Raw genomic sequence first — 14,543 nt, 5'->3', positions numbered from 1 at the left:
GAGGCATCTGGAATTCTATATACTGCAGGGATTGTATATCTCAGATTACTATATCACTTATAGCTCCATACTCCCATACTCTAAGCTCTTATCATAAAAATTAATACTTGTCAGTTTTTTATACCTATTGAAAATTGTGTTAAATTTCATCAAGAACTATATCGTACGCTTCCATAGAGTCCCGGTTCTCTTATTAAAAAAATTAGATTTTTAAGATTTCTAAAACCGAATTCATGACTAAATTACCTCCAATTTTGCAGTTGAAACGTTCCGGAATAGAACCATTATACTTAATCCCGAAAATATATCTACATGATACTATTAAGGATTAAAATAAACCTACGCATTGCTGCCATCAACAAAAAATAATTATTTTAAATATTCTTTTACATCTACAAATAGTAGCTGACATCTCAAATAATTGTATTAACCCTAACTTTTTGAATAGTTGTTAGTGGATTTATGTTTCTGATTGGGAATTATACCATTCCCATTTATTACGATTACATTAAATTATTAAATATTATGGAAAAAGTGCTAGTATTAGCATGATCTTACCATGGTGTTTTCAGTGTTTCAAAAATATTTTAAAATAATACTTTTGTACACACTTTATGAGCACCTGCAACAAATTGCTGCCCTAGAAGGCCATTTGAAAAGCTCCCTGTCCATAATTTGTGGCTTACAGCTCTGGGGGCACAGAACAAGCTTCTTCGCATAATTGTTGAAGCGCCTCTTTATGTGCCTAACTCAGTCATCCACAGAGACCTTAACATCTCATCAGTTCAGTGCGAGATCCGGAGATTTAAATATTCGGTACCGTTCCGGAAACCCATGATAATACACTGGCCCCATGATAATACTCTGCTTGATACATAAAAAGAATATTATAAACTCGGGTTACTTCTGCGTTTAATTACAAAAAGAAATTAAATTACGAAAAGTCAATAAGAATACTTAAGTGAAATCACATTGCGATCCCCGGCACTTGGCATCACGCATACGACGTGTGAGCTGGCGCAAATGTCTTTGCCATACGCCACCGATCGATCGATCGATCGATTGATGATTTATTGATTGACAGCTATGCGGAACCAAAGATTACGGTTCTCGCACATCGAACTCCTCTGTTCACCCCGCTACCCCGCACCCGCGCCACACTCCCTCTGTTACTGTCTTAAATGAATCCAACGCCTCGGAGCTATAACAAAACGCCCCGTGCCAGTTCCCGGCACTCAGCCTGAAAAAAAAAGATGCCGCCACAATTATGGCTAATACTGAAGTTCTCATTTAATCTTTGGCTTCTCAATCTTTGCTGATGTTGACTGCCGTTGACGAAAAAAAAAAGCATCGATAAATCATTAATCAAATTTTTTTTCCACTCATTTCACATGTATATATTTCTTTTTTTGTGCTCATCAAAAGAATTATTTGTCACAAACAAAGCAATTTGTTAATTAATTTATTTTTTGTCCTATTTTTGTCCATTTGAATACACTTGCCAAAAAATAAATAAGAAATAGGTACTACGATTTCACATCAAATTTGATATCAATATGTTTTTCCTTTTAATATTTTTCATTTTAAATGTATCTTATCCAAGTTCAAAGGATTTGTCTAAGTTTTTAATTTATATTCGAAAAGTTAATCAATAAAATTAAATAATCTGAATATAGATAGAAATATATACTCGAATATACATATATTTGACACCAGCTCTTCACTGATTTCCTATTTAACCAATGTAAATCTACTAAATGCAAGCGTATACAAAATTGTCTCTCTTTTTTTTTTTGTATTTCGATTTGGTTGCCTATCAGTGAGTAAGAAAAAAACAAAAAAAAAGTTAAGAAAATGTAAAACACGCGACTGAACACAGGTAAGACAACATCTATAACCGAAATGGGTCGCTTCGAATGACCCGGAAGTGCGTTCCCTGCAGCATTGTACACATAACCATTAACAACGCCCCAAATGGCTATTCGGCTGCCTCTGCTGCTGCTGTTGTTGTTGTTCTTGTTATTGTAGTTTTAAGCTTCTACTTTTATTTTTTAATAGTTTTGAATATATGTATGTATATAGGTGGAGAGGGAAAGAGAAGATGAAAATAAGCATGATTTGTGTTTTTGAAAATGAATTTAGCAAAATATTTCAAAGGAAAATCATAAATGTGAAATACCCTATCCGAAAGCACTTAACAATTTCATTCTCGCATTGCATCTTTCACATTGTGGCCAATTCAAATTGTCCAAAAACTTAATTCGAAAAATCCCTTAACTTTGCAAATTTGTAAATTTGTTTATCAATATTTTAAATAACATTATTGTTAAAAATTATCCTTTAATATCAATTCAAACTTCGCCAACTGAAATTTTCGCAGAAAGTGTGACATAAACTTGTGTATTTATTTGAGAAATCGGGTCGGGAAATCGCAAACCGATTTCAAAGATGTATACTAAATTGGCCGAAATATAGTTTGGGGAAAAATGTCAGATTTTTAGTATTAATATGCGGTTCAAAGTATGGCAAAAAGATAAACTCTGCTATTGTGGGCTTCTTCTATATTTTTCGCTTCATTTGGTTATAATTCTCAACGAGTTTTAGCGTGGGTGTCCTTATAACGACGTAGTCAGGTATGAGCAGGGAAGAGCAACAGTTAAAAAATGAATTTTAATCCTGGCTGCACTCTTAAGTCTGTTTCAAAGTCTGCTAATGTAATACTTGGTGGTTCTACAGACAATCTGTTCAACTTAACCTTTAAAATAATCTTCCTTGTTATATTGACCTCAAGCCTCGAGCTGTACACAAGTTTTATTTCCCATTTCAAATACAAGATAATTGTGTGCTCCAAATTTATATAACTTATTTATAACTAGGCAATTTTGTTAAATAATCACATAGAACCCCAAATTACTGTAGAGTATAAGCAATGCAAACACTTTTGTAGTTATAAGACTTTAAAAAGGTTCTTATGCTCCAAAGTTCAAACATCTTATGGAATTTCAGCCGTTTTATTTTTATTATTTGTATTTCTATTAATCGTTACAAAGTGATGACGGCAAAAACATAAAGAGAACGAGAAAGAAGCATACTGTGACAGCACCGAATTTCATATACCCTTGCAGTGAGCGTGCCATTTCCCTGTGCAAGTTTGACTAAGCCTACTTTAATTAGATTTTTCTACATTTCTAGGCTTTTTGAACGCTGGATGTCTGATCCACTGATTATAATTAATATTAGATAATAAAAAGAGTTTGACTTTAGTAGCTTTTTAATTGAGGGCGCTAAGTTAATATGCACAGTTAGTCAGACAGTCATAGCTTTATTGATTCAACTTCTCACGCTGATCAAAAATATATATTTTTTAGAGGGGTTAAAGACGTCTCTCTCTCTGCGTTACAAATATCTGACTAACTTTATAATACCCTCTAAAAGGGTATGAGAATAGAAACATTATATGTATTTCGTTGTACTCCTTTGTTGTTAATGATATTGTCAGCATCAGGTGTATTTATTTATTGACTCGCAGTCTCTGGCTCCTCTTGCCTTGCTCTTAGCCTATTAAGGTGAGAATTTGTTAAGTGTATGCGCAAAAAGCATTGTTGGCATGGTCTTTTGTTTGATTTTGATTTTGTTTATGGTTTATTGTCTTTATAAGATAATAATAAATTAATTAAATAACATTACCAGAGTAAATTTTTTTCAAATCTTACGATTTCCGTATGCCACAACAATAAGAAAACCAAATAAGAACAAAGTAAGTCGAAAAACCGACTTCCAAAATACCATTTACCAAATGAAACAACTATTTCGAATATATGAGACTAAATGTATGAAAGACATGGATAGATCAACTCGACTGTTGATGGTGGTCAAGAATTTGTATACTTTATTGGGGTCGGAAAAGCCTTCTTCGGCCTGTTACATATATTCTGTTGACATTAATATACCATTTCACTCTATGGGTGCATGGTATAAAAAAGGTCACTGGGGCGTTTACAATGAAATTTCAAAGAATTTGTGGGGGATTTTTGTTTTCTTTGGCAAATAAATGATATTAAAATAACAATACACACTAAAAACATAATTTCTTGATCGATTATGTAGCTATTTTTAGATAATGGTTAACACTTGGAGATTCTAAATATAAACTTAATACTCTACCTACTAAATATATCGCTGATTCTCACTGTATATTATTATTTTTAGCACTTCTAATGGCTCGCCCAATTAGCCGGTCAACTTCCTCTTCATACTCAAGTAACTAGCCGCCAAGAGGCTAAAAAAAAAAAACACAAATGTTTCTTTATGGCCATTAATGTACATAAACTTTTGTTTATTAACGTTTGTACACAAAAATTACATACGTACATATGTACATATATATGAATTGTTTCTTCAAACAATACATAAGACGACTTGTATGTATGTATGGATGTTTACACATTTTCACTTAAAACTTATCGCTTTAACTGAGAAGTTTGGGTCAAGTGCGCTCACGTTTTGTTTATGCCTAATGACACTTCATTAATTGTTTTAAAAATATTTAATTGTATTAATTAAATTGATGGCTTAAATGCAACGATTTAATGTCATTGGCAGCGACCTGCGGGCGGGCCAAATGCCAATGATTAATTGTGTATTGATTTTTAGGTGACAAAATCAATGACTTCTGTTCTGCTGGCATCGAATTGTGTGGGAGAATCGAACAAAGCAAAAAAATAAAAGGCAAAAATTAATTACGCTCCCTTATAATATACAATACACACATACATATACGATTAATATAAAGAATTGTGACCAAATTTAACCATTCGGAATTTATTTATAATCGAATGAACTTTAAATAAAGAACTAAAAATAATAAGTAATTTAATGGTCACTGCAAAAGCCTTATTACTTAAATCCTAATATATTTAAGTAATAATATAGCCTTAAAGGACATACATTTGTATGTACATTTGTCCCTGAAGGAGTCAATGTAATGTTTACGATCGACAAAAGCCATGATCTATCATCCTTCAAGTCATTAATTGTTTTATCTTTAAATCCTTCAGCAACAACTTATTGATGGCTTCTGGTTAGAATTTGATAAAAAGCCTATGAATTGCTAAATAGACAACAGAAAATATAAATAAAAAGAATCTGGAATTGGATGTATTTGAAAATAGGAGTAATGCTTGAACGATTAGAGCATTTTACGAGATGCAGAACTAGATGGTACACACAGTGAAATTCGGGGGAAAAAAAACATGTAGACTAATTAGATTGCCTAGACGATCTATTTTAAATCATACTTAAACCATAACTTTGGAAGCAAGACGTTGATAGGCATCTGGATTTCCATGTGATGCAGTGGAATCCAGAAAGAAGTATAGAAGTTTAGGTGCAGAAGATTGGACTATCATGGTTAAATGACATTTTTATCGCCAGGAAGGCAACCAATTAATAAATCTGGCAAGAAAATACAGTATTAGTATTTAGTATTCTTTTTTTGTTTTCTGGATATCATTATTTTATCTTTTACATTTTTAGGAACAAGAATTACAAACAACGTTCCTCCTCTTGATAAGAAATGTAAATTGCAAACCATTTCTCTAAAGCCAAATCCATTTAAAAAGCTTTACGACCCAAATTCAGTATTTTGCATTGTGTAAGAGCATTTGGAGCATTTACAAAAACAACTATATTAAACTTATAACTTAAAAGAGATAACAGTAAGCGAGACCCAAGTACAATTTTTACAAATTACATTTTTGTATAAATATTTACATATATTGGCCTGAAACTCCTTTTGCGAGATACAAAGTTTGGGTAAGGACAATCTGATTTTTTGTTAGTGCAAAAAATTCAACTTGCCTCAGTTATAAATCAAGCCAAAAAAGAAATTTATTTAACTTTCACATACATGTGTATATATATTTTTTGACGTATGTTGTCTCAGAATTTATTTTTTGTTGCATTTTTCTTACACGTTTTGTGTATTTATTGTTTCCATCAGAAACGGAGGGGGGGGTGGTGCAGATGCGTCCCTGGTTCCCATATTTCAAACATGTAAGTTTTCAACTTGCGTCATCATTTACGTAATTTTTTGTGAAATACTTGCAAAATGTGTTAAAGATATTTTGTGTGTTGTAATCTCGTCAAGAGGAGATTCATTTCGGTACCTTTCCCCGGACTCAGAATCAACCTGATCTATATGTATTAATTACATATATGTATAAATACTTTCTCCAAATAGTATCTGCTATTTATGGTTACATATGCATATGTTTTTTTTTTCTATGTTTTTATATTTTATTTTTCGTGGCAATTAAATTATTTGCGTTTTCACTGTGAGTTAATAATTTCCTGACCACCCGCCCACTTCCAACCTAGCCCAATGTTTTGACAACTTGGTCAATGGGTTATTATGATAATGAACTCGATTACAGTTCACACAAAGTCTAAGCTCTTTTTTTCTGGTTTTGTGTTTGTTTGTAGATTTTTTTTTTCTCTTCAAGCTTGTAATTTGCTTGGCCTTGGGAAGACAACATGGCTAGAAGATTTCACAGCCTAGGAGAGGTGAAACTTGGTTTCTATATACATATGTTTGTATATATACATATCGTCGTGTATATATTCTGCTTTACACAATGCCAACCGCAACTGTTGTTGATAATGATGGTAATGATTATTATTACTATGATGATGATGAAGAAGAAGCAGCACAAAAGCAACCACAGCTGGCCGGAGGTCAAACACTGAACAAATCAAGTTTACAAAAGTCTCTGTTTCTGGCTTGGTCCGGGGGCATTAATCCGCGCCTCAATTACACAGACACAGTAGCCAGCCAGTCAGCCAATTGTGATAAGAATCGCTTTGGCTAATTAAAAAAAAAAAAAAACCAACAAAAAAAACTCAAGATTGAAGATGATGATTTCTTCCCCATCAGCATCACCATCACCAAAGAGTGTGCCCAAAGTGATTTATGTGCATTAATTTCTAATTTGAACTTTTCTGTGAAGTGAGTTCATGTACAAACAGCAGCAAAAAATTTGTTGAAGGCAAATTACCTAAAAAGAGTTAAGAGTTTCTTAAACAGGCGAATTTCCAATGCCCTCTCTGGCTCCATCCATCTCTTTCTGTGCCTCTTTAACCCCTTGAAACAAAACAAAAATGAAATAGAATTAAGCTGAAGCAATTGTTGATCTAGCATTTGAATTGTAGGTAAAGGTAAATTGAAATCACTTTGCTACTGTTAGATATATAACTTGTTTATTGATTTCTCTTTTATACATATGTACATATGTACATATATACTTATATTGGATGTTTTGTTCGTTTTGTTAGAAATCAATCAACAAAACAAAAAAAGTATTATTCAATTTTTGACCTTCATTAAAACCAAAATGTGTGCGAACTTTTGAGACATTGGAATTGTGGACGTAATTACTACTGCCCGTGGACTGTCGCCTGGGCTGGCATAACTGAATTTGCGACAAAAAAAAATAACACACACACACACACACATATGTATACAGAAAAATTGCCTCGAAAAAGTTTAACGACTTGTTCCAAATAAACATTGGATCGTTGTTGTGGTCACCACACACAATTAGGGCTGAGATCAGCTCCAGGCTTTAATTGGCACGTTTTTGGGCTTAATTGGATTGAAGATTGAGCCCACAGGGCATTGGATCTACATTTGTACTATATCTCGCACACATGAGCATGTAGGAAGAGATCTTAAAGACCAGATTAACTTAATTGAAGTCAATGCAAAGATCAGGGCCAATATAAATTGAGTAAATTAAGTGTATTTCAATTAATTCAATCAAATTAAATCAAAGGGTTTTTCATAAAGTAAAGGATATACAGTAAACACCCCCATAGGCGAACACCCTTGAGACCGATAAAATTGTTCGTCATCTAAAGAAGTTCGTTCTTCTGTACTGAATATTACCAAAATTCATGTTCAAAATAATGTTTATTCATTTAAGAAAATGTTTTCTTTTTTGGTAAATGCTTTAAATTATCTTAAAGCAGTCTTAACTGCAGATTAAGTTTTGGGGGCTTTTCGTTCGGACCAATATAGCTTCCATATAACCGATCAATATTAAAAGTTGTCTTAGTGAGAAAAACATTTGACCAGGTATCATTTAAATGGGACTACCATATTAACATATAACATATAGCTTCCATGTAGGCACAATGTAAAAATAGTTTTCATGAGACATATGTAGTTGTTTATTAGTTGGAACATCTGTAGCAAACTTGGTATTGAGTTAATTTGTTCAAGGAAAATGGGGAGAACAACGGCAAAAGTTAAATATTATTAGTTATGTGATTGCCACAAAGTAGAGAGATGAAATTGCGTCGCCTTCCTTATGTCATGTAACTTATTGAAGTGGCCATCATTCACATGGCTATAATAAATTCTTCTTAACAAATAGTTTACTGTCATTTTTTTGATTCTTTTGCGACTTACAAATCCATGTATAACTCATAATTGTCAAAATCCAATCACAGCTACAGAACTTCCTCCTACACAACATTCATCGATAGAATCAACATGTAAGTGATAATTTCTTGTAAAGAAACTTCAGACTTCTGCGGGTACTTACCCGCAAACAATTTTGATAAGATTTAGAAATATGCATACATACATACATATACATATGTACATACATATGTATGTTGAAAAATTCCAAAAAAAGTTATTGTCTTCAAAAACGCTGATTTTACCACATTTTATGTTATGTTGAGTTGAACTATATGTATGTATATGTAATATTATGTATAATACATACATGTATAATTTATATAAAAAATAATAAAGATTGACTTTTTTATATACCGTTTCAAAATTTGTCACTGTCACTTTCAATTTGAATCAAGCGCTTTAAATTATCGATAGGTCATGAGTTTTGAATAATTATCGACTATATATTGTTTGCGATAACAATACTGACAACATCTGGCAACACTAACGACAACGTGTTCCAGACTTCTTGACGGCTTGTTTTTCAAATTTATGTTTTTGATGAATTTGTGTTTAAAATAAATAAAAATGGCAAACGCTGTAAAAAAGGGAATTCTGTGTAACTTTTGCCAAATCGAAAAAGATGCAAGTTTAATTTACACAGCAAAGAAAGTATTTGCCGGCCGCAAGGTGATTGATTTGCTTCAAACTGTATCTCAACGCAGCGTAAGTAGAATCTATTTTAACTGGGCCAAATATGGCGGTAAAATTATGAAAAAGGATTGAATAACAAGTTGCCTCTCTTTTTATAGGTACCAGGCAATGTTACTCTTAAAATATGCAATGTCTGTGCATCCAACTTGATGACCATGACGGCCATGATAGAGAAAACTCAGCACTTAATCGAGCAGGGTCTTGACTCTCAGAAAAAGAAGACAACAACAACCAGCCAGGTAGCCGTTCAGCAGAACGACGAACACGAGGAAGAAACACCTCCAGTAGAAGTAATTGATTTGGACGAGAAAACAGACATTGCACCAGAAAATAAAAAGAAGTCAAACTCGAAGAAGAAAATTGATCTAAACAAATCAAAGGAAAATATTCCTCTGCCGCCAGCTCCAGGCAGTCCAAAAAAATCTGCTACTTCTCCCACCAAAAAGACTGCGGCTTCTAAACTTACTACATCTGATGATACTCCAGTTCCATGCAGTCCAAAAATTTCAGCGTCCGTATCTAAAAAACATGGAACTCCCAAAATGAATAAGACCAATGATGCCGACGAAGAAGGGGATCTTGTGGATGCAGTAAAGCTCACGCCCTCCAATAACAAGGCAAAGAAAAATCATTCTCTGAACCAGCTGTTTGGAAAAAGTGAAACCATCAATGTGAATGTCTCAGATAGCGAAAATGATGATGGTCCAGCGTCTGCAAATGAAGTTAACAAGCAAACTGACAGCAAACCGAAGCCTCCGTCGCACATTGGTGCGTTTGGGTGCAAACTGTGTGAATTTGAATCCAAAACTGCAAAGACCTTAAAAGATCATCTGAAAAATGTACACAATCAGCAACGGCCGAGAGTTTATTTCTGCGATTTTTGTTCAAAATCCTTTGGCGTATTGAAATCTCTAACAGAACATTTGAACTCCCATGGAGAAATTAAATCGGAGGAAACCAAGAAAAAGGACGAGCAGCTGCCAAAGAAAACAAAATCAAAGGAACCCCAAGCCACCAAACCATCAGTAGTTGATGTTGAGCCCACATTGGCAGTCCTCACCGCTTTAAATGAACCCAAGCCAGCTGAGAATAATATCAATCAGGAATATACATTTCAAATTAATGGGGAAAGTGCCTCCACGCCCAAACCCGTTGTCGCCAGGCGCACATCGATGAACTTCCAGTGCGACATATGCGATGCGGAAGTGCAAACGGTGAAGCTAATGCAACAGCATATGCAAACGGCTCATCAAATTGACAAGCCAAAAATATTTAAATGCAATGTATGCGATAAACATTTTAGCAGCAAACAAAGTCTTGAATTTCATTCAGATAAGCATTACCAAGACAAACTCAAACAATTAAAATTATCTTTGCACCAAAGCGCAGAAGAAGATAAGATAAACCTAACGAAAGAGGACTCAAAGAAATCAAAAAGCTCTTCGATCAAGAAACCGGAAGACATCGAGAAGTCACCAGTTAAGAAAGCCAAGTTAAAACCAGAGAAAATTATCAATTTGGACAATGCAGAAATATCGCTTTTATCGAATGATGAGGAATCTTCTCTTAATCAAACTGTCATAAAGTCACCTTTTAAGAAAATGAAAGCCAAGCCAGAGGAAGTGAGTGAACAAGCTTCTACATCAAATAATAAGGAAAAATCTTTGAACAAAAGCTTGAAGCAGAAACACGATTCAATAAAGTACACTTCAATTCAAGAGAACGAAATAAATCATGAGGTGAAACCCCATAAAAAGACCCGACTAGAGTCAATTGCATACTCTGAAAATGATTTGGAAATCACCGGTTCCTACATAGAGGAAGAGGAACCTGTCAGTTGCGATCAATGTGGCAAAACTTTGCCCTCGCGTAAACGTCTCGAATCGCATATACAGAAGAGACACGCCAAGACTCTAATCTGTCCCACATGCATGTCCATATTCAGTTGCCACTTAGAGTACGTTGCTCATTTTGGGGAATGCGATACGAGCAACGGCTTGTCCTGTGGCATACGCAAATGCAAGAAAGTGTTCCAGGATTACACCTTTTTAATTTCCCATCTGGAGAAGAAGCACGAGTGGCGTAATTAGTATAACACAGCGGAGACAATGCTCCTCCTCCAAGTCAGAAGTATCCCATCACAGCATCAAAACTATTTTAATGGTGCAAATTATGTCAATTTTGGATTTCTTTTTGTTAATTTTGTTTTTAAATTTACATTCATGTATGTATAAGAAATTTACAATGTAACATTTTGTTTTACTTGAACGCAAAGTAAATGTTAATAAAAAAAAAAGAAAAAGGACAAAATCTAAACTGAAACAATAGCATTAACTGCTAAAACCTGCTAGTCTACTCTAATTTAGTAATTTTCAGCTATAATCTTGTTATATCAATCCCATCCTGATAAAGTTGCAAAAAGGACTTAACCTCTTGGTTTGTGTACAAAAATTTAACTTACATTTATTAATTACTTAAGTGTATTGAAATAATTTTGATATCGTCATAGGGTTTATCAGTTTTGGGATTGGATTTAGCATTGCAAATATTGAGAACCACTTCCATTCCACGATAAACGCGTCCAAAAACTGTGTGCTTATTATCCAACCAGGGCTATACAAAATAAGAGATAAATTGAATATATTTTCGTGAAAATGTTCTACTGACTCACTGTTGGAAGAACCGTAATGAAAAACTGACTGCCATTGGTGTTGGGTCCGGCATTGGCCATGCTAACCGTATAGGGACGATCATGCTTCAAGCTGGCTACAAATTCATCTTTAAAATCATTGCCCCAAATGGATTTGCCACCAGTTCCAGTGCCTGTCGGATCACCAGTTTGTACCATGAAACCCTTGATCACACGATGAAAGATATGTCCGTTATAATAACTGCAAATTGAAGTTGAGTTGAATTATCCCAAAGATGTCGGAGTGTTGATTCCTTTTGCTTACCCATTTTTTGCATGGACACAAAAATTCTCCACTGTCTTTGGGACTTCCTTGAAAAATAGTTTCATATGTATGTCACCTTTGGTAGTATGGAGCACCACATTCTCATAGATTCGTTGGATGACTAAAACAAAAGCATGGAAACATTAATATTGATTACATTGACATTGAAAAAAAAAAAAGAAATGACTGAGAAAGAACCTTCGTCTTGACAGTACGGAGTAGTATATGTTAGCATTTATAGAAGAAATAGGCATTAGAAAATAAGTTAGTAAGAATTAGCTATACGATATGAAAATATGTTAATTTTAAGAATACCTGTAGCTTCTGGAACGGCAATTGTATCCTCCTTTGATGGTTTTTCATTAAATATATCACGATCTACATCTTGCAGATCCGAAGGTAATCTTCTGCTATACAAATAAAAACGATTTTTTCTAAGAAAATGGAAATAAATTAAAAATATGTATGTAGATCGGATTCTTTAGAGTACTCACTTGTACGCTGTGCAAAAGGCAGTGGGATCATTTAATAGGTTCTGTAAAGCTGGATTCTCGCTTGCCTCATGCTCTAGCGTAATAGCTGCCTTCTGTCGCTTAATCCTTCCCTGGAATAGGGCCACTTGCAGTGGTCTTATATTGTCGGTCTTTCCTAGAATTGTTACACAACGATTGGTGGTCACATTGATCACCTTAATGCCCAGCATGGTGGGATAGAGCAGAAAGTGTCCCGTACTATCGAACATAATGTTGAACGTGTTGTTTTGTGAAGTCTTCTCAAGATCTCTTTCAGCAGCCATTCTATATATTTATGTGGAGAGAAATATATTGCATATAGGTAAAAAAGAAAAGATATTGAAGTAAGGATTGATTATACCTTCTGCCAAATTCCATATTGGGTAATGCATGCGGCGTCTGCTGCATTTGTGTATAGGTGGTTAGAGCTTCATCAAAGACTCTTATCAATTTGCCAGTATGAAATTGAAAGATGCGAACTTTCCGATCCGTGGAAATGGCTGCAAATCTTTTGCCATTCGGCGTTGCCGCTAGACCTGTTACTTGTGTCTTTTGCTTGGCAAACTCATAGAGATCTGAAAAGTGTAAATAAGGATGACTTCACTGGTTTGTCGTAGGTGTTGTTTTTTAACTCACTTGTATCCAGTTTAGTTTCAAAGTTGACCAAACGTTGTGGGAATTTGTAATCATGTTTCGAGTTTTGCCAATACTCTAAAATGCCGTTGCGATCCACTGATATAATTGTTTCCATGGCCACATTGAAGCACATGACCACCACCGGAGCCGAATGTAGTTTGTCCAGTGTATGCAAAACACTGGTGGCATCCATGGCCTGACCATCATATATGCGAATGTAGTTGCTCTCCGAATCGGAGCTGTAGGAATCGTTCGAATTAAAGAGAATCACAACTGATACATGTTTGTAGATAAAACTTACATTGCTAATCCCTGGACTGGGTCGCCGGGTGCATTTATCCATTCGGCACATTGCGGTGTATAGCCCAATCGTATAATATTAATCATATCAAAGTTAATCACATCGAAAATCTTGGCCGTTTGATCGGTGGCTGCTGTGCAGAGGAGCGTTCCGCTGCTATTACAGACTAAAGATTTGATCGGCACCAAATGACTGCGGAAATGCTTGACAAACTCAATACCCAAATCCATTTTCTTCCAGAACTTGATATGGCCATCTATGCTGGCGGTTATGAGAAATTCCGTTTTGGTGCACACCAAATGCGTGATGACGTCCCGATGCATATAGCTCCGTTCGTAACTCTCGGCATTGGGCAGATTCTCGAGATATATATGCTCATATGGTAGCACTAGCAGAAGAGGAAGAATCATTCATTCAATTAATAAAAGGCGCCGAAAGGATTCAGCTCATGGTATTTACCTTTCTTTTTCTTTGCCGGCACTGCGGAGGCACTTTGCTCCGATGGCATAGGTCCAATCCAGCTATCCTCCTGCTCCGCCTCACCATCCTTATCTCGGACATCTTCGTTTTCGTCATGTGAATCAGTTGCTTGACGCTTTAAATTTTCCTTGCCATTTTCTTCACTCATTTTCAGCGAAATACACAAAACTCCAAACTAACAAATCAAAACATATGCAATTTCAACTAGAGATGTGCACATTTCTAATAAATGCGCCGATAGTATCGACTAGTTGTATCATCACTAATGCCAACTACTTTAACTTGACCCTCCCGACATTTGTATACTCTTACGAAGTCTTTCTCGTATGTTTCATAAATCATTATGAAGATTGACGATAATTTCCGCTAATTAATTTTAATTTCTTAACCAATCGATCCGGATTAAATATAAAATAAATACTGCATACAGTGCAAACAAGTCAAATGTATATAATTAATAATGTGACAAACTTCGGATCGAA

At 34.8% G+C, this 14,543-nt stretch overlaps 2 protein-coding genes across 2 annotated transcripts; one reads left to right on the top strand and one right to left on the bottom strand.

The window, feature by feature from the left end:
• The first annotated feature begins 8,966 nt into the window (after positions 1-8,966).
• On the top strand, positions 8,967-11,372 carry LOC6645034 (zinc finger protein CG2199). The gene is made up of 2 exons (XM_002067823.4): positions 8,967-9,190; positions 9,277-11,372. Exons 1-2 carry the CDS (start codon positions 9,053-9,055, stop codon positions 11,266-11,268), a joined length of 2,130 nt encoding a protein of 709 aa, XP_002067859.2. The 5' UTR covers positions 8,967-9,052; the 3' UTR covers positions 11,269-11,372.
• LOC6645033 (peptidylprolyl isomerase domain and WD repeat-containing protein 1) lies at positions 11,354-14,286 on the bottom strand. The gene is made up of 9 exons (XM_002067822.4): positions 14,041-14,286; positions 13,582-13,969; positions 13,281-13,519; positions 13,006-13,219; positions 12,627-12,929; positions 12,448-12,566; positions 12,133-12,253; positions 11,850-12,069; positions 11,354-11,791 (listed from the first exon to the last, which is right to left on the bottom strand). Exons 1-9 carry the CDS (start codon positions 14,207-14,209, stop codon positions 11,645-11,647), a joined length of 1,920 nt encoding a protein of 639 aa, XP_002067858.1. The 5' UTR covers positions 14,210-14,286; the 3' UTR covers positions 11,354-11,644.
• Positions 14,287-14,543: the final 257 nt, after the last annotated feature.

This window comes from Drosophila willistoni (assembly GCF_018902025.1).
Source record: "Drosophila willistoni isolate 14030-0811.24 chromosome XR unlocalized genomic scaffold, UCI_dwil_1.1 Seg105, whole genome shotgun sequence".
In the NCBI taxonomy this organism is placed as follows: domain Eukaryota; kingdom Metazoa; phylum Arthropoda; class Insecta; order Diptera; family Drosophilidae; genus Drosophila; species Drosophila willistoni.
The sequence above is the reverse complement of the archived record's forward strand: the minus strand, read 5'-3'. Positions and strand labels throughout refer to the sequence as shown.